General features: G+C 42.0%; 1 protein-coding gene across 3 annotated transcripts; it reads right to left on the reverse strand.

The window, feature by feature from the left end:
- Positions 1-155: 155 nt before the first annotated feature.
- Positions 156-20,511, reverse strand: map1b (microtubule-associated protein 1B). Of its 3 annotated transcripts, none has more exons than XM_047344582.1 (8): positions 20,123-20,511; positions 17,848-17,949; positions 9,808-9,890; positions 8,794-8,934; positions 4,992-8,535; positions 3,063-4,874; positions 2,721-2,959; positions 156-2,298 (listed from the first exon to the last, which is right to left on the reverse strand). In XM_047344582.1, the coding sequence occupies exons 1-8, from the start codon at positions 20,304-20,306 to the stop codon at positions 2,143-2,145; spliced, it is 6,261 nt and encodes a 2,086-aa protein (XP_047200538.1). In that variant the 5' UTR covers positions 20,307-20,511; the 3' UTR covers positions 156-2,142. The 3 variants fall into 3 exon arrangements, with proteins under 3 accessions (XP_047200538.1, XP_047200537.1, XP_034997512.2); XM_047344581.1 differs by having other exon boundaries at positions 3,063-5,040; positions 5,158-8,535; positions 20,123-20,510; XM_035141621.2 differs by having other exon boundaries at positions 3,063-8,535; positions 20,123-20,510.
- Positions 20,512-21,354: the final 843 nt, after the last annotated feature.

The raw sequence follows: 21,354 nt of genomic DNA on the forward strand, positions 1-21,354 counted from the left end.
TGTTGCTCCATTACGTTTACAAGCAATAAAAAGCAATGTGTAGAAGCACTTTCACCTATAATGAGAACACACTACCTTACTGTTATACTACCATAATATAGTACACAATAACACAACTGAGCTGTATGAATTGTTTAGAGAAGACAGACACATCCTTCTTGTTCACGTCAGATTTTATTGTGGTTGTTTTTGAGTGTTTGTTCTTCAGCAGTAGCTCCTCTTACATCAGATTCGCCATCGAGGGAATATTGCACACAAATATTAGAAAGCACTAAGGAATACTCACTTGAAACTAATTGCTATTGGGGGGTTATATGAGTTTTTTGGGGGGAAAAGGGTGGGAGAGGATGCATGACCACAAGACAAATATACCACACAGCTGCAGACAGACATTAGTAAAGTTCTCCCGAGAGAAAGATAAGGAGAAAAAGGCAGAGATAAATAGACGGAGAGAAGGAGTGTAGAGAAAGGAGACGGAGAAAAGGAGAAATGTCAGTTCAAGAGAAATGTCAGTCCGGAGTTTTGTAGGTTTGACAGCTATTACTGTAGTGTTGTTCTGAGGTTCCCCTGCAGGAGAAGTCGTCCGTAGTGGTTTAATGAACACCTGACATCATTTCAGAAATATCTGGTGAGTTTGGTGATTGGTTGATTTAATAACCCGAAGTACCAAAGCCTGTATGTGCGTCGATTTGTTGTATATTTCTACAGAAGTTGGCCGGTCATGGTTGATCTCTGGCCTCTGTTACAGTTAGTTTGTGTCACGTTTGTGTTTAAAGTGTCTAGTTTTTTTTGTGTTGTACATACTTTCATCTGAAACACACAAGTCACTCACTCTCATCTCTGTGTGCTGCCCCTCTCAAAAGCTTTGCCTCATTCCAGTTCCAGAGGAGAAACTCCATAAATGCTCCCGTTAACCTGGAAATCAATCTTTGATTGTGATACAATGCCACAGGCAACCGCTTTACTTCCTGTTCTATACAATGTCATGGCACAACTTGCAAAATAAATAACTAAATCATGTAGCCCTGTTGTTCTTAATGCAAGTTAGAGAAAAATCCCAATTAAAAGAAGAAGAGAAAAACCCTAACACATCATAACTCATGCACGTCTTTCAACCATCCCGTCGGCTTCAAAGCTATTTATAATTATAGTACAATGCTTTAGAAAAACAAGACATTTTAAGGTTTAGGAAAATATCCTGCCTCACCAGCTATACATTGGGGAAAGGCTTGCTCCCCCATAGCTAAATGATTACATACAAAAACAAGTGAAGGAAATAAAATATTCAAATATGCAAATAAAACAGGCGATCTGAAATGAACGACAGTCCTCTAAACTGCATGAAAATTATTTTACAGATGTGTCAAAGGCAAGGGGAGAGATTTCTGAAGCAACGTTCTGCTGCACACTGTAAAATCTAGACAATCACAATAAATTTAATTAGAAATAATAAATAAATATTCATTAGCAGAAACAGAAAGCAGACCAAAAAGACATATTCATGCTATTCACCCCTAATTCATATTTTCCATCATTCAACTATCATTTAACAGTCCTTTTAATGAGAGTTACCTCCAGTGTGTAGAGTTTCCCTACTCTTCTGCTACTTGCACCAGTTCTTGTACATTCATTGGAACTTCCTAAGGCAATAACAGAAAACATACTGTTTCATCCTTTGGTGTGGATAACAGCCATTACTTAAGAATGCACCATATGCAGGGATGTTGTGATCTCACTTGTTCTCCTATATTTTGATCTGGGGATTTAGAAGGAACTCGGGACATAAACAACAACATTATACTTGAGCTCTTAGCATAATTGGACAATCATGGCTATAGGCTGCTTTTTATTTCTTGTTCCCTTCAAGTAAAATTCATTCATACCTAAAACTCAGATAACACCTTAAGGATGTCAAGGGTCTATTACTTTATCGTGAAATCATTGTACTTTGCATCGAGCCCCTCAACGTTAATTTCTATTAGGTTATCCTCAGTTCAGATATTTAAGGTTCAATGATTTAGGGCACAAGAAGTATCATTCTAGCATATGCTGTATGTTAAGTGTCTGCTTGGGTTTTTATGCTACATAGATTTCTCATTATCACTTGGTCTCCTGCTCCACAGATCTTGTGCAGAGCAGGTCTTACATCTCTATCTTACAAGCCGGGAAGGACTCATCCTGCATGACAACGGTGCTGCTGCTGGCCAGGACCATGATGTTCAGCTCCTGCTGCTTGTCGTGGGTCTCCTGGTACCACTCCCTCATCACATCAGTGTCGTGGGTTGGAATTAGGGTGACCTGACATTAGGAGAGGAGGGAGGTTTCTGAGCTCAAGCATTAAACAAAAATGATCTCTGCATGTGCATCTTCCTCTACGTCCGTTGTATCAGGTTATGCCACATAATGTGAACCGACTATTGCAGAGTGTCTGACCCACTATCCCCTTTTAAAATGTCCATTATTTAAGCAATTTTAAGTAATAACTTTTTTAGCAGGGTTAAGTAAAATGCAATGGAGGGTTAAATCACATCACATGGCAATAGCATTTTGAATTTAATAAATTTGCATGACTTTTCATTAGCTGATTGATTGATTTGACTGAATAACATAAACGTTTTTTTTATGTTTGTCTGCAAAAAACAAATAACCCAGATGGTCAAAGATGCATTCGGATCTCTGTGTACACTATTTAATTGTCATATCAATACTTGAAAGCCTACCTGCATACTGTTTCCCCATTGGGCCTTTCCTTCCAGCAGAGCATCAAGGACAGCCCTACTGGGCTCCTGAGCAGTCTGATCATTGCCACTGACCACATAGTAAGAGGAGCGCACCCGCTTAAAGAACTCAGCATCCACATTCTTGGCATTGCAGTGATTGGGTATGTAAACCAAATCCATGAACATTGGAGGACAGCTTGGCTGAGATGCCGCACCTGATGCCTTTCCACTGCCAGCACCTGAAAGGGGCAAAAACAAAACATTTCTCAGATAGGTAAGTTCTTAGAAAAAATTAAAAAGTAGCAAAGTGATATATGATGACGATGGGTAAATTGTATTTACCTGACGTGGCACTTTTCACACCTCTGGACGCAGAGGTGTTTGTTGCATTTTTGGCATCTTTTCCCTCTCCGACACACTTCTTTGGAGAGGCAGTCTTGGTGTCCTTGATTTTTGTCAGAGTAGTCTTCCTGGCTGGTGATGAAGACTTTTTTGTGAGTTTTTTCTTCTTGGCTTTTTCGCCTCCCTCTGTGTTAGCATTGTGGAGATTTTCTTCAGCCTTGAGGGCTTCTGGGTCCACCATACAGACATCATGTTGGCCCGAGGATGGAGCGGAGTCCCTGAAAGCCACTGGAGGAGGATCGGGATGTCTGTAGGTCAGGGTTCTGTCAGTAGGCAATGTCTCAGAATCATCTTCAGAGTCAATGTTAGCATCTGCTGTAATAGAGGGGCACTCCTCTGTCCCTGGTGGAACATCTGAATCTGTCTGGGAGGGGGCAGATTCACTGATGGATGTTGGTGGGGTCTCCTCACATTGCTTGGTGGGAAGCTTATCCCCTGGAGGTGGGGGCCCTTCTCCTGACTTGGCCAAAGGCTTCTCCTCATCTGAGACGTTCTCTTCATTAATGAAGTACTCCACAGGGTTAGGGTTGATAAAAGATGGGGATAGTTCTGTCTTGGGGTGACGGTATTCACATGAAGTGACTAGGCAGAGGTCAACATCTGTCTTAGATGGAGCGGAGGGGCTTCTCTTTGTGGTGTTGGGGTCCCTTGACCCACAGGCTGAGTTATAATCATACAGATCGGAGGAGAGTGGTAGGTATGATGGGGTAGGAACTTTGGGGCCAACAGGGGATTTTGCCTCGTGTATGGAATCATCACATTTAAAGGGATTTGTCTCCTTTGCTGGGGAAGGTGTCTCCTCTTTTGGGAGGGAAAATGATGAAGATGGAGAACCAGCTTTGGGAGGTGAGGGTGACTTGTCGTATTTCTGCTGTGTGTCAGATCTAATAGAAATGCTCTCCACAGATGGTGAAATTGGGCTGGTGCTGTCCTTAGCAGGGGGACCTCCTAGTACTGGGGACGGCTCAGTGGAATGGGGAGACTGGGTGAGAGAGGATGCCTTGGGGGTGAGTGGAGACCTGTCTGTCTGCTCAGCCATGGTATGTCGTATCTCAGCCATTTGACATGGGGTTGCAACAGAGGGTGTGGACTGAGATCCATCTGATGGGGTTGCAGAAGTGGCACGGACATCAACGTCTTCAAAAAGTAAAGGCTGCTCCACTGGGGAGCCAGGTTCTCCAGGTGGTCTCACATCTGTGCCCTCTGAGGGGCTGTAGTCAACCTCAGTTGGGCCATTCTCTGTAGCACGTGTGCTGCTGCCCAGAGATGGGTGCTCTGGGGATTGCTTGCTAAAGTCCAGGGCTAAGGAGTGGTCAGGGGATTCCTGGCCAAACTCTATGGACATGGTAGAGTGCTCTGGGGATTTCATATCCTGATTTTGTGTTCTGCTTTTTGACTTCGGTGAGATGTCTGGGGAGATTGACATGGGCCTGGGGCTATGTTCCTTGGATGGAGACCCCTCAGCCTCATGGAAGGGGGTTGGTGTCTGAACCACAGAGACAGACAGTGAGTCATCCACTTCTGTAGAATGAGGAGAGCCTACCTCAGCATGAAGGGAAGGAGAGTCGGTGGTCGGCTCTGGAAAGGAGCTGGTGGCCAGCGAGGCAGTGGATGCTGAAGCTAAATGTGAGAACAAGTCTTCTGCTACCACTTCTTCCATAGGGGATCCTGATTTGTCTGATGTGGTGCCCTCTGAAATAGACATTTTGCTCTCTTCTTTGGCCGCGGTAAATGGATTGGTGTCTAAATCATGTTTGGTCACCGGTGCCGAGGTCAAGATTGAATAGCTGTTTTCTCCAATCTTCTTATGGTCTAAATCAGATGGTGATGTTTCCTTCTTTGTTGGGGAATCGGGTTCAGTTTGGTCATGTTTGGTCACCGGTGCCGAGGTCAAGATTGAATAGCTGTTTTCTCCAATCTTCTTATGGTCTAAATCAGATGGTGATGTTTCCTTCTTTGTTGGGGAATCGGGATCAGTTTGGTCATGTTTGGTCACCGGTGCCGAGGTCAAGATTGAATAGCTGTTTTCTCCAATCTTCTTATGGTCTAAATCAGATGGTGATGTTTCCTTCTTTGTTGGGGAATCGGGTTCAGTTGGAGATTGGCTTTTTGGAGATGACGCCACCCTCTCTACAGGAGAGCACATTTCTTGTTCTGGCTCATAAGGCTCTGGGGTAGCTCTGTTGGAGGAATCTTCTTTATCACTTGTGAGCTCCACAATTATTGGACCCTGTGCTTTGTCTTCTGAGACAGGTGGTACACCTGCTGCTTTTTCATCTACTGGTGACTGATAGTAAGGAGTGTGACCAGAGGACTGAGGCGAGTTAGCTCCTTCCAGTGTCTTGTCATCTGGGCTGACAGATTCTGCTGTTGCTCGGGTGCACCCTGTCAGTGTGCTGGACAATTCGATTGGAGCAGCAAAAAGTGACAGGGAATCCAATGTATCCTTGCGGTCGACTGAGGGAGAGCGAACAAGAGGTGTTGTTGTGGAGGTTGAACTGAGTCCTGTTAGATCTGCATCATGCTTCTCAAATGACTCTTGAACTGTGTCATACCGCTCATCTTTCCCTGCTGAGGCAAAGCCCTTGCAGAATTTATCCTCCTCTAGTGGTGAAGGTGGAGATATCGTGGAAGCAGAGTGGTTGTAGTCCTGGCCTTCTGTGGCATCACTATGAGAGCGATCTGATCCTGGCATATCCTGGAGTGGAGAAATATTCTTCCTATCATACTGTCCAGTTACGGAAGTCACAAACCTGTCGCTATCCTGTGGAGGAGATTCAGCCTCTTTATTGGCGGTTTCGTTGCTCATAATGTCCCTAGGAGTCAACATTTCATCCATGGTAGTAGGCACACTGGAGATCTTGATGGTGGACTGAGTGACGGTGTAATCGGGGGCTTCATCTTGGTTCTCATCGTCTGAGGCCGTTGAGCTCTCGAAGCCAACTGGAGGTATTTCATCATGGATTGATGCGGCTGGAGAAACAGGCGAGGACACTTTGGGTAAGGCTGATTCAAACAGATTCGGTTTCTCTGTTTGTCTTTCACTCATGAGTGAATCCTCTATATTTTTATTCATCACACCATCATTGTCTTGAACACCGTCCCCTGGTTTGACTTCATCGGGTCTGTCTCTGTGTTCCTCTTCACTGGGAGTAAGTTTATCTTTATCCATTTCCATTCTCTGGGGTTCATGAACTTCCTCTGTCTCTCCCTTCTCTTCATAATCTCCTCCTTCAGACGTCTCCTCCATCACAGTGCCCTCATCTTCAAACTTCTCAATTGGACTTTCGTTGAGTTTTACCTTGAGAACTTGTTCCTCTGGGGTCACTCCACTGTCTCCCTCAGCCTCTGTTGTGGTTATACCCTCGTCCAAAGACTCCAAGGCCTCAGGTGAGTCTTTGGTCTGTATTATTTCTTCATGGTGGATCATCACAGCCTCTTCTTTCTGATTTTGTTGCACCGTTGCATCGTCTGTTGTCAACTCTTCAGTTTGGAGCTCCTCAAAGTCCTTGGTAAGGTCCTCTGGTGTGGACATCAGAGATCTTTCTGCTTCAGGATCATCTGCAACAGCAACAGCAGCAACAGCAGCAACAGCAGCAACAGCAGCAACAGCAGGAACAGCAGCAGCAGCAGCGCTGGCTGCAAGTTTGCCACTACCAACCTTTGTCTCTTTCTTTGAAACCTTAGGCTTCCCTTTCTCTTTTGACTTTGACGGTGTCCCTGCAAATTTGTTTGAGGCATCGTCTTTTTTCAGGGGCTTTGGTTTAGGTGCTGCAATCCTTTCTTCAGGCTTTTTTATGTCTTTTGAGGGCCTTTTGACATCTTTCTTTAGCTCTTTCTTTTCTTCCTTCTTCTCCTTCATAGGTGATTCTTTTCTGAAGTCTTTTTTTAGAACTTTCTTTGCGTCCTCTTTCTTCACTTTTTCTTCTTTTTTACTTTCTTGTTTGTGAATATCATCTTTCTTTGCCACTTCTTTCTTGACCTCCTTTTTCTTTTCCACTGAAATTTTGGCCTCCTTCTTAATGGTCTTTTCCTTTTCAGCCTTGGGCTTTATTTCAGGCTTCTTCTTTTCAGGAGTTTCATTCTGTGCTGATTGCTCTATCTTTGCTTTTGATTCTTTCTCAGGTGCCTTTGCTTTTTCCTTTTTCAGGGGGACCTTTTCTTTTTTCTCTGTCTTTTGTGTTTTTTCATGAGTGGATTCTGCATCTGTCTTTGCTTTCTCTGGTGTTTCCTCCTTTGAATCCTTTCGGATGCTCCTGCTTGGTGATGGCTTTGGGGTAGACTTCAGGCTCTCTTTGCTGTCTGTTCTGTATTTCATCTTTGCTTGCTTTAGCGTCGGCGTTGAAGGCATATTAGAAGACATTGCTTTTTGAGTGACAACTGGCTGCTTCAAGAACTCCAAGTGCTTTAGCTTCTCTAAACCTTCAAAGACGTGGTGCTGGGTGGTATTTCCCGGAAAGAGAACACGCACAACCTTATCTGAGGGATTAGCAGGGTGCCACACAATGAGCGAAGAGATAGACGTCAAATTATTGACAGGGAACTGAGATTCTTTTCCGTTTGGCAGTAAAATAGAAGCTGTGTCTTTTTCACTACCTGTCCACTGCTTCATAAAGTGCTGCATCTCCTTGCTATTCTTCGAAGGATTAAGCACATACATCTCAAGCTTCCCGACACCCATTTTCTGAAACAGTATGATTGGTTCTATTGTGTTTCCGACAGGACTTTGCAAAGGCTCTATCCTCAAATTTAGCTTGGTGAGGAACTGTTGGGTCGACGCTGCCTCCTCAACGTTCCTCCGCATTCTGTAATTAGGTGCAGGGTTATCCAGGTTCTCAGGGAGATTCACAAACACAACGCCGATATCTGGGGAAATCATGTTCTTCACCCAGTCACTGGTAGCTGTGGAACCCTGCGACTGTTCCTCCTCGGCCTCTACAATTTTCCTCTGCAGCATACTGTTGATGCCGGGCAGGTTGTCGTCACCGATGTGGGTGAGGAGGATGGAGTCCACCCGGTCCAGATGTCTCACCAGTTTCCAGAAGCACGACTTCCTGTCCGAGCCGCCATTAATGAGCATGTTGAAGCCATTTACAGCAAAGAGAGCCGAGTCACCGCGACCGCCGGGGAAAATGTAACAGCACGGTTTGGAGAGTTTGAGGAATCCACCAGAGGTCGGTGGTTCTAACATGTCGAACGGAGACGGGATCTCTACTGACTCGGACAAATACTCGGTGAATTCTGAGAGGCCCTCCATTTCAGGGAGTATGAGAGTGGAGTTTAGTTTCATGTTAATGAAATCCTGCAGGTTGTGTTTGTCCAAGTTGGAGTTTTTCCAGTCGCCTTGTTCGGGGCAGAAGAGTGTAAGGACAGCTTTGTTCGCCGGGTGAATGGTGCTGAGCAATTCACCAATCTAGACATGAGAAAAATGAATTGACTTTTAAATATTGACATACTGGAATCAGACAAATTAAAAGAATAATGCTGTACAATGCAGTCTGTGTCAGTACAATACAGTAAGTCTATTACATAATGATGATGAAGAACTCGAATAAACACTGAAACCTGGCCTATATATATATATATATATATATATATATATATAAACACAAACATTTAATTAAAATGATATTAGAATGTTATAATTCATATTGTGCTTATATTTGCTCACCTCTTGGTCGGTGAATATGTCAATGAAATTGGAGAAAGAGAAAGATCCAGACTGAAGAATCAGCTCTCCTGTCTTTTCAAGGCATTGGCCTGAGAGAACCAGCAGCTTGTGTCTGGAAGTGTCTGAGATCATCAGACGAACCTGGGAGGAAAAAGAGGAAAGTAGGTTACATGGTTTTCTATGATTGCGCTGAAAGCAGAGGGGAAAAGAACTGAAAGAAGTGATGAGGAAAGCATTTATGACCCTTTAATAAATAAAGTGTATTACTTATTCATTGCAAAAGCTTTATAAAGAGAAGAACACTGCTTACTGCTGCAGCAATCAGCTCAGCGAATCTATTGTATTTGAAATATCTCCAGTTTCACATTATCCAAATCCATTAGCTAATTAACTGATCTGTTTTCTTGCTGCCCACTCTGCTAAGTTCCCTTTCATCCCTCCATCTCTCTCTGCCTCTCTTTTCTGTTGGGCTTTCTTTTTTCATCTCCTGCACCATCAGCTGTTCTGGGCAGCAGGCCAGTTCCATCCTGCTGTGCCCTGAGATATTATCAATGCACAGTTTGACTAGAAAACGTGGCTGGAGGTCGAGGCAGCGCTGAAAAGGAGCAGTGACACGGGAGAAAATCTTGCGCCATCTGTACTCCCCCCCGCTCTGTTTCGTCTTTCCCATTAAAAATGTTAGCATAAGAAAAAAGGTAAAGTGCTGCGCTTGTTATTCTAGATGTAAATGAGATATTAGTGTCGTCCCCTGAGCTTCTAATTGCTCCTTTTCTCCAATTAACAGCAACAAACAGCAGTTGATATTATCAGAGTGGATAATTGGCCCAACATGGGTGAATAATAATCATCCTTGTCGAGCTGTATTTGTTTTATAAATGGGATATTTTTGTATCGATTTTTTGCATCATCCCTCTTTGACAGGAGGATAGAAGATCAAATATGATGTTTGAGATAAATAAGGAAAAGGATATAACAATATGATAGATTGTCAATAACAGTTATAGCTCATTTTACCTCAGTACTGACTGCTTCGTCTGACGGGTTGATGAGTACCACTGTTTCCAGGACATTACTTTTATGGTGAAGAATTCTCTGGCCTGCAACACAATAGAAAATAGTTGCAAATGTTAATACAAAAAAATCGTAATCACATAATTTGATCATACCAAGAAATTGGATTTTTAACGTTATCATGTTATCATGTCGATTGTGTCTTCTACAAATGCCAAGATCCCTCTGTCAAGTTAAAAACAATAATAAATTAATAAAATTAATCAGCAACATTTCTCATAATTCACAAATGTTATTTTTCTTACAAAACTCCCAGCTTCTCAGTTATGAAAATTTGCTGTTTTACTTAGTTTTATGGGATATTTAATTGGAAATATCTTTTTTACAAAAAGAGACATTTAAAATATCATCTTAGGACCAGAGAAGCATTAGAGAGAGTATTCTCTGTTTTCTAAGGTTTTTTCAGAAATAGGAAGGAAATAATAAAAAATAAAAATAATCATAACTAACAGAAACATTTTCAAAATCTCTCTAAAATCATGATGCAGTGGATCAAATTTACTTCTACAGATGTAGAAGAGTAGAGTCTGAGTCTCCTCAGGAAGGACGATCTTATGTCCTTTATTAGAAATATCGTCTCCTGGGGTTCATATGAGGGGCAGGGCTCAACTAATTCATCAACTAATTCATCAAACACAGACGGTCTGACAGATCCAATATGGCTGTGTAAATGTTAATAGTCTCTGCAGAACAGAGCTCTTCATCACTAAGATGGATGAAATCTCTGGAGATGGAAGTACGACATATATCCTGAATCCCACTGCTCAGCATCAGAAGGATATAATTCCTCCTCCATCATCCGTTGTTGTAAAACATCCTCTGCAAACTTAATAGTGCTTTATTTTGAGTGACAATAATATGGTTTATTGGACTGTGGTCAAACAAAAGCATTATTTTTCATCATATTAATTATTCTTTGGTAACCCTTTTTCATCAACACATCAAATATATTTCCAGGAAAATTGTGAAACAACTTAACTTGAAGCAGCGGTAATTGACCTTTTGGCCACATGGGGGCAGCTCTGTACACAACGTTGACATTCATTCTTGTCACTTGTTGTGAATTTGTTTCATATTTACACATCCAGCAGATATGAAGTGATATTATATTCAGCTGAGTCATGTTTCCGTCCACCACAAAAATCTAAGTCCAATATTCACTTTCATTTTGGTTCTGCTTTGGTCTCCACCAACTCCTGCGCGAAATATCAGGCTCTTCAGCGGCTAAATGCTCCACTAGTATAATCAGTAATCATGATTAATCATCAAACTATTAAGATTAAGATAAGATTAAGATACATTAATTCATTTTATTATTTTATTATTGGTCTATATAATGTTACAAAGAGTAAAAATGTCCGACCAACAACCCTAAGGCTGAAGATATACGTAAGAAACCATTAACAATTCATATTTCAAGTTCTGGAAGGAGGACAATTCTTGAATGTAGTTTTTTTTTTATTATTGCAACTTAATTTTCTTACAATTAACAAATCAATTAATAAACAAGTCATTACACCTCAACTTGACTTCTCTAGTTGAACTTTGATGATAAACAATACAGAACATATAATTGTTTGGTCTTTATATAATGAGGATTCTCTATATTTGCCCCTGATACGACAGAGCAATCAATCATCCTGGGTTTTGGATCGATCTTGATCGATCAATTGATTGATCGTGATAATGACTTTGATCCCACAGTGTCTCTCTGTGTGACCCTCTGGTCCACCTGACTATACATTCACATCTTTAGCAACATCATGCATTCTACACATCAGGCTTTACTCACTCAGCGACACTATCTGTCCTTTTTTCTTCTTCTTGTCATTTCATTTCTTTTCAAATAAACAAATGAATTCCCTCGAGGCAACTGACAAAAGACATTTAGTTTTATTTTATTATTCTGCAAGTTCCCCTGGTAACAGCAAAAAGAAATCCTGCAACCCCGAAGATTTAGAGAAACAAGAATATGTTCCCTGTGAGGTTCACTGAGGTGTTGCAATAACAGCTTTAAATTCAGAGGAATATACGAGTGAAGACCGAGCGTGCCTCGTCCCTGGAGACGTGATACTGCAGCAGTTATCTGACTGCAGAGCCGACTCCTCCATACATATTTCATATAGCAGATTCTCATCATAGAGCACAGAGCCATTAACCCTCTGCCTCCTCCCAAAGGGCTGTCACTCCATATGGAAAAACTCCTGCATTCACTGTTAATAGTCTGGTTTCTTCTGTGCAGTGTGTGACGGTGAAAGTAGAAATAATGACTCTGGGTTCAATTATTTCTCAGGTGTTGGTCAACCCTGTAGCAGCTCCAGTATCGCACTCCATTCGTTTTATAGTCAGTTGTCTGGAGGGAAAAAATATTCTTAATATGACTTGAATTTTGAGCTTTCCCATGAATTCAATATCAGGACAGATACTTAAATGGCAAAAGAGGCATCACTTTCTTTGAATGTTTTGATGTTTTGATGTTTTCTTTGTTTTACTCTTTTCTATGCACTTGTAGCACAATCTCACATTATCTTATTTTCCCTTTTCACGTGAATGTCATTATTTAATCTGTTTAATTAATGCCAGTAACATGAAAATTCACATATCACAAACATACCACTGACTCTAACTTGATTAAAAAGTGAAGGTATCACATGCTAATGCAGCAGATATCTGAGGTAAAACAGTGGTGGCTGATATCTTTTTGTTATTTCCTGCTATTAGTTATAATATATATAATATACATACTGTAAAGAAATATAAATAATTATGTTTAAAAGCTATTTGAATGTATTTGTTTTCCTTTTAAATAAACACATTTGAGCTACAAGTAATGATGATGTTTTCTTGTTTTCAAGATGTTTACTTTGGCTATGGATGGTGATGTCTCTCCCTTGAATGGATGGCCATGAAATCTCACATTCTTGATTCCCAGGCGATGAATCCTAATGACGTTTCTTGCCACATTCAAGATGACATTTTAGTTTTTTGTTGAGACATCCTGATCTGCACTGAAAGCACTGATTCAGACATTTTTGTTCCACTCAGGATGAATTGAAATCGCTCATGAATGTTTCTTCTGGAGCCTTCATCCGGTCAATTTGTGGAATACAAAATCACTGTCTGTATGAGCTGGCTCCAGACTGAAAGGACATTGCCATTCTGTTTAACAGAAAAAATAGATAATAACGGTGAACTGCACTTTTGCGTTGATTGATTTAGATTTTGTACATCTCTTTTTTATTTCAGGAAGGGAACATCGTGTCTGTGATTTAATTACCAATGTACTAGAGAAGCTGTAAGAACTAAATGTCATTACATGATCAGATTTTTAATATATCTTTAATAGGTCCTCAGGCTTATTCCCTTTGCGTGAGCCTTTTATTAGCTTTACGATGTAGAGAGCTATGTTGGTCTTATACCAGAATGATTAAAACTACAGTTGATTCTGGTAGAAACCAGTTTTACTGAGCTTTAAACCCAAAAGCAGAAGTTTGACACATAACCGGAGCTCTGAGAAGAACAAGTGAAACAGTTTTCAGTCTGTGAAATGAGTCAATCATGAACATATCCTGCTCGCTGTACATATTGTTAATAGAAATCCTGCAATGATGATGTAGCATACAATGTAAATTTCCATCCCCTGTCCACATATTTATACAGTATATATTATATTTTTTACTTGCATTGTTTACATGCAACATATGGAACCAGTTGACTTGTATATATACTGTCATGGTGTATGCTGTTATGTGTTGGTCATCAGTGTTTCCAATACACTGCATATTCTCCTAGTGGTGCAGTACACTGAGAGCAATGTAAAACTGGAGCCAAATACCTTGTTTGTGTACATGTACTTGGCCCACGAAGCTGAATCTGAACGTCTGTTGTTCATCCTGCTTGTACACGAGTCACATGTGAAACTGCTAATGTAATGTTCTTTGTTTCTCCCTGTGGGTAACGCCCCTGCTCACACTGGCCTTTTGTGTGATTAAACTGTCGTCTTTACGGCAGTCCCTACACTTTACGGACTGGTGGAGCACAAGGAAACCACCATCACCACCACCATCAACCAGCAATCACTGCGTGTTCAATCCAACTTGTCAAAATAAAAACATTTAAAAAAATGACAGATGCACTGGTGCTTGCTTGACCCTGACAATTCCCTCGATCGATATAAAAATCCTTAGTGCAGCTCTGTCTCAGTGGGAGGGCGTCGGTAATGCGGCATGCATCACCGAGCATTCTCCTTCTGGCTGAATAGAGTGCAAGACTGGGATAGCCTGCCTCCCTGCCACAGACTGAACCAGACAGGGGAACATCAATGTGGATGGCACCGCACCAAAAATAGATCAGTGGAACAACTACTTTCAGTGCCGCCTTCCTTTTTGCACCGCTGAAACCAAAAGGAAGGAAAAACCTTGCATGTATAGATTAGAATTGAATCAGCTGAGGTGGTTTCCGCCTGTAAGTGTCAGCACCGTTCACTTTCCAGTCATCTCATTTTCCATCACAACACAATAATTGACCCTGGTGACTTTCAGCAGCAAAGATGGGGGGCCGCCCTGAGCCCAGTTCTCAATGTCACATGTCCCCACACCACTGGAATAACAAGGGAATTAGAACACACAACATCTTTGGTGTATGCACTGAATGACACTGCGACTGCATTAAGCCTATTCACCCACAGACCAGTCACGTGTGTCCTAGTATTGATGCCTATCAATAACACTGGGATTTAGAGTCGTTACACTGTCAATCCGAATGACTGAACATGATCCAACAAAGACAATGATCTCTAAACAACAATGTCTTCCTATAGTCTGTTTCCCGACCAGCTTGACTAAATTATGACTAATCAATCAAATCTGCTGATTTACAGTCAGGATCGATTATTTAATCGACATCTTGATCCATCTATCCAGTTTTTATACAGGTTATCCTTTCATGCCTCAAGGTCTTTATCTCTGTTTAGAAATATATACGTGTAAAAGAATCTTTGAAGGTTATGGCTGTTGAGGTCGTCCTAAGTCCACAGAGATGTGAGATCAAACACCTCATGGAACGAGAAACCTTTTAGATTTTCCAATTTACGGCCAAGGTGTATTCTCGGGTTTAACTGACAAAATTATTATTCTCCATCCCTATATCTTGATTTGTTAGGATTTGTATACGTCTGTACAGATTTTACTGGATCTTTCAAAGTATTTTTTCTCTGCAGTCCAATTGGGATTGTTTTTCTCTCATTTGAGGGACCTGCTCTGACTATTGTGATAAAAAGCTATGATGTCAATTATTGAAATCCCCCAGGCCTATAGATAATTTGTTCATTGTTCACTTGCGGTGAGAAGGCCAGCGTGCCGCAATGCATATAGGTGCTTTTCCGTCTATCTTTGCCATGCATTAGTCACTCTAATAAAAGCTTTTTCATTTTCCACAGCAAAAGTGCCCTAGTTTACTTTCCTTTCTTCCTTTTTGAGTCAACACAGTGAATTGATCACAAACTGCAGTGTGGTCTTCAGCAATCTCATAAGCGAGGGTCTAGATTTGCGGTCTGGCAGCCTTTCAACTCTCCAGTCGCCTTTAAAGCTTCAGCGTGGTGGAGTGCTGGGAAATCCATACATAATCCGATTCATCAAACGTCTATCAGGGACTCGTGGGGGTCTCCTGTCCTGCCCCTTTTTCCCCCTCCTCCTCCTCCTCCTCCTCCTCCTCCTCCGCCCTGTTGGGTCCAGACTTCCTGTGCGCTAACATAATGTGATGGATGGCGAGTCATCCACCAGCAGACAGATAATTGCATTCGTCCTCCTCCAGTACCACCTGCTGGTTTGTTTGTTACAGCGTGATTGATGTTTTGTGCAAAAATTCCCAGATTTAAAAGAATAGTTTCCCATTTTAGGAGATGGGCGTTTTTTGTTGTTGTTGCAAGAGTTAGAGGGTAAATGGAAGGATACATTAAGCAGCTGATTGGATTAGCTTAGCATAAATCTTTTTTTCACCAGAATTAACGAGACAGCCTTCCTTAACATCCCAAGAGACGCTCTCGTTTAGCCAAGAGCGTTAAAGCACAACACGCCCCGCCTCGGTTGTTTGATCCAGTTTTATTTGACACATTTTTAGATACTTCTGTCTTGAAGTAATATATATGGTATTGTTATTAGTTTGTCTGCTTTGCACAGGCACCTCAGGACTTAGTGTTATTTTGAGTTCTCGTTAATTTTGAAAACGAGGGCAGATTCTTTTTTGTCAAGTGGACATTACCACAAAGTATCATTTGTGCATTTTTAACATCTGTATTTCTGCATTTCTGCTGTTTCTCCATTACACAAAATGATCGACACTGTGATATCAGGGTAATTTAGCATTTTTCGGATTTTCAGTGCCAAGTAAAAATCGTGACTCAGTGCAGGATGAAGGTCCTTTGAGAACATAAAAGCTCTGCCACTGTCAAAGCAAACACTGTAGTATTCTAGGGAGCTCTTCATAACGCAGTTCATTTATTAAAACTTCAACAGACATCAAAATCATCCCCTTGAGGCTTGGAAAAACCCAAGGGCAAACGAATATTAGAAAATGAAAGAGTGTTATTCAGCATTAACTCTTAAAGTCTCTGCTGTATAAACTGTATTTCTATCTCTATGCTTATCTACGCCTCCTCATCATCCTCCCTTGCTCACTCCCTTGTTTGCCTTTCCCACCATCCTCCTTCTTTTTCTCCAGTCATTCCCCACATCACGCTCTCTGCTCCCCTCACTCCCTCTGTTCCCCTCCCTTCTTTATTTTCACCAACACACACTTGCCACGGGGGAGCCGACACTGCTAATTACTCCCAAATCAACTGTGCATCTCACACTGTGTTGCAAGGCAACAGCACACAGGAGGAAGGACGAGAGAGAGAGAGAGAGAGAGAGAGAGAGAGAGAGAGAGAGAGAGAGAGAGAGAGAGAGAGAGAGGGGGTGGGAAAATGGCACAAACAAGAAAGGGAGAGGGGATTTGGAGTCTCTTTGAATGCCATTGTCAAAAAAAGGCAGTGTTTTAGAGGGAGTCCACTGAGGAGTATTCCACTTGCACGTCTGAGGTGTGATACAGGTATTTAAATAAACCTGCTGATTCAGTCGACAGTAGCAGTTGTTCAAGATGGATTCTTGCCTCAGTGTGACCGGCCCTGCTGCTCGCATCCAATATGGAGCCGAGCCAAGCAGAGGCTTTGTCTGCTGCTGACCGTCAAGGCCACACTGACACACCACGTGTCCTGCACGTCCTGACACACTGGCCCTGCTCCATCTTTACAGGGCCACTCCCTTACCTTGCGTACGATACAGTGATAAAAGCGACAAAATGCTGAGAGGATGAATCCAGGGATAGAGGCAGTAAACCCCCACTGCTTACTGCAGGGGAGTTATAGCTGACGAGATATGACAGTGTTAGGTTACCTGAAAGTGCTGCTCCACTGCACTTCAGAGATAAATACTGCGCTTTATACTCAACTACACTTTCCTGACAGTAGTTACATTTATATTTTACAGGTTATGTTTCATATAAAATATATACTTTTTCTTTTACAGACAATCATGACTCCCTTTAAATCTTTATAAGATGACATTTAAAACGTACTTTGGTATCAACAGTGAACAAGACAGAAGGAATAGTTCAACTAATTTTACGATATTCAAATATAATTTAGACTCGTTTAGATAAAACACTAACCTTTCCAAATTTTTATAAAAATGGTGAAAATCTTCAGGCTGCACTACAAAATTATGTTTTCAAGATTCAGTTATAAACCAAAATGTCTATATGCCTTTTAATTATTTCAGGACATTTGGCTATTAATGCTTATTCTTAAAATTTGGAATACTTGACATATCTTTACAGTGTTGCAGTTTTACTCTACTTCAGTAAATCTGTTTATCTCAGGTGTTATTTGATGGAACCAAAGCAATAAGAACCATCAAGGCCTTAATCATTATCCTATTTCCAGTTTACCTCTGACGTCTGCGGAGAAACGAGCCGAGTGTCTGGAGACAAACAGCTTGAGCTCCTGGTCCAGGTTGCAGTCGATGAGGTTGGTGTCCCATGAGCGGATCCCTGCAAGATAAGTTAAGTTAATAAGAAAGAGCAAGAAAAAGGAAAGACACCAGTGTATAAAAGTGTGTTGGTTCCACTGAAAATGAACACATAAACAGAGTTAAGACACGGCAGAGAACTTGGGAGTTGATTTTTACCAAAGGTGAGAAGGTCTCACCCCCACATCACGTTCACTGATCCTTTATCTCCAGCTCATGGAATAAATCTCTGCGCGAACATGTATCGATTTGTTACTTGGTTGTTATCAGGCATCTGTAATAGGAAATCTATGGCCCTTTTTGGGTTTTGCCATGGGCCACTCCACTGAGCTGAGTCATGGTGGCATCATCCTCTCATCCACTGTGATGCAGCATGGAGGTCTAATGAAGGCCTCAGCAGAGTTTCTGATGAAAGGTACTTAAAACTAAGAATAAAGGGTTCGAAACCGCACATTTCATTTCACTCTAATGCAATAATGATCGATGAACAGTGGTGAAGATGATAAAATGTAGCTATTTTTGTCTCCAATCAATTATCGACTGAACGAACAACAGTAATGTTACATGAATAATTCAAATTCAAAACAGGACAAAAAAGATTTGATGATGGAAATTGAAAAACAAAATACAACTTTTTAACTTTATTTTAAAGGATAAACATTTATCCTCAACTTTCAAGTCAATGTGGATGAGAAGCTAAATTATGAACAAAATAGCATCTAATTACAGAAAAGTTTTAACCTACATCTGTTGTGCAGCGTCATAGATACAATTAAAAGCACCAGACCAGCTACTAAATGAAACTGTGGCTCCAACAGGTTAAAGACTCAATGGTTGGTTATTCTTTAATGAAGTGATACACAAAAGTAAACAATGTAAACAGAATGTATCTTTTTCAAATCTCTGTATAGAAACTTTTAAAACCTTTAAATGTCACATTTTCTGTTCGGTTTTTTTCATTAGGGCAGAAAACTGAAAGAAAAGACATTCCCCTGTATACACGCTCTCCTTCTTCCTGTATTATAAACAATGTAACTGCGCCATTCTCTCCTTTCTACCTCTCCCTCTCTACACACACACACACACACACACACACACACACACACACACACACACACACACACACACACACACACACACACACACACACACACACACACACACACACACACACACACACACACACACACACACACACACACACACACACACACACACACACACACACAGTGCACCATGCAGGCCTGGGAGGCAGGCCTCTATTCAGCAGCTGCACTGTACTTTGAAGATCGGTCCTTGTGGCTTTCCGTAGGGACCGCAGTGCGGACAGAGCCACGCCCACCAGCCGGTGTGGGGATGAGAGCTGGATGCAGGATGATGATGATGTTGATGATGATGATGATGGAGACATCTTCCCACAAGATTGACGGGGACTTTATTTATGACTATTCATAATGTTTACAGTCTCAAAACACAGAGCGGATTGAACCCGCTTGAGTCGGGAGAAACAAAATGTCTTCCACGACATCACGGACCTATAACCTCATTGTCTTTCCCTGACAGGGAATCGACGTGCGGGATTCCTCGCTCCACAGAAACAAAAGCCGGACGCACCCGGTTAAAGGCTGCGTGGCAGAGATGCTGCGGGGGAAAAACGCCACCAGAGAAATACGAGACGATGCGTAAATGACGCATAGCCCATGGTTAAATGCTGAATCACTGCTGTCAGGTTATTCATAGGAGCTGGCCCACGTGTGTTGATGACAACAATTGGGCCCAAAGTGGTATTTATATGTAAATATAAAACAATCAGAATGAGATAAACCGCTCATAAACAAAGTGGGTGGGTGGCGGGGATGGGAAGGGACCTGTGGGCGGAAAGATGTGGCGAGTGTGACTGTTGGGCAACAGCTGATGGGGATGATACTGGGAGGGGCTGCTCAGCAGTCCTGTTATGGTCTACATCTCTAATAGTTATATTTACCCAATACATACCGGAGCTTCTGATATATTAATATGCGTAATCTGCTTAAAAATATCGTGCGTAAAGTTCAGCTCGAGGTGCATCCACAGCCTACATGGGTTCTAAAGCTTCACCATGAACTACCAAGATAAACATCTTTGTTCAACTTGCTATGAAGGTGTTAAGTTCGGCTCTCGGCGGCCTACACCCACCTCCCACAGCCCCATCTCACCTTTCTCTATGTCCGCAATGGCACACTTGAGGTGATCCTCCCCTACGATCTCCCCGATCACCACCAGCAGGTAGAATTTGCCGTCGTTGAAGTGCGGCGAGGAGCCGGCGGATGTCGGGGACGTCCCGGTGTTGCTCTGACCGCCTAAGGTCTCCATTTCTGCGGGTTGAACCAGCGTGGCCATCCTCTCCTCTCTCCTCTTCTCCTTCTCTCTATGTGTCTGTCTCCAGATGCGCACAGGCAGGATCCCAGCAGCAGCAGCAGCAGCCTCCTCCCTTTATTCTCAGCAGAGCGCCGGGGAGCTCTCTCCAGACATACAAGTGGAGACCTGGTAGGAGTGGCACTAGCTTTTTATACCAGCAGACATTGTGTCATCTTCGGTAACCGGGGAGAGAAGAGGGCGCCGGCTTTTTTTTTTTTTCGCAAACTCACTCCGCAGCTGATGTCATCCGCAACGAATCAGACGCCTCCGGAAGTCACTGAGATTAGATGCTCGGTGCTGAACATATTCATCAGGTTGCTACAAATGCAAATAGAATAACAATGTAGGTTTAATGGGTTTAATTTGAAGGTTGTCTTCTAGATCATTTTCTGTTGAGGGTGTCAACGGGTCCATTGTTAAATCAAACATGCCCCTGAAAAGCTTTCCGAACTGGATTTGAACCCCAGAACTCACATTTCTCTTTTCTCTGTCAGGGTTTAAGAGGATTAAAGCTGTTGAGGAGCAGACTTCCATAGATTAACTTTGCATGCAACATTTGGACTTTGAAATTATACATCTGTTATTAAAGGGAAAATCTGCTTTGACATTTACATTCAGTAGCTGTTCAGATTTATTACAGCGAGTAGAGACTGTCCCCCTTTTATGAATGAGGCCACTAAAGACTGTAAATAAAGATGGAGGACATGACTGTTCCAAAAAAGTGAAGCCAACACGTCTCAATCGCCACCTGGTGGCTGGCTGCAGTATAATTCATAAATCCCACCTCCTGAATGTGCCATGGGCCAAACTCAAAAGTCAAAGTACACATCAAATATCTAAATGATGGTTTTAGTCATTTTAGGTTTAGTTCTTAGACTGACTCGTGATTGGTCGAGCATGTGTACTGACAGGACCCCGCCCCTGTGGCTCCATCCCTTGATTTCTACTGCACAGACTCTAGCATTTGTATCAGGGATACTTTGATGTTTTCATTTCTGGATAGTGGGAGGAAGTGAAGACAATTCGGCCA

This window comes from Hippoglossus stenolepis, chromosome 18 (genome assembly GCF_022539355.2).
Source record: "Hippoglossus stenolepis isolate QCI-W04-F060 chromosome 18, HSTE1.2, whole genome shotgun sequence".
In the NCBI taxonomy this organism is placed as follows: Eukaryota; Metazoa; Chordata; class Actinopteri; order Pleuronectiformes; family Pleuronectidae; genus Hippoglossus; species Hippoglossus stenolepis.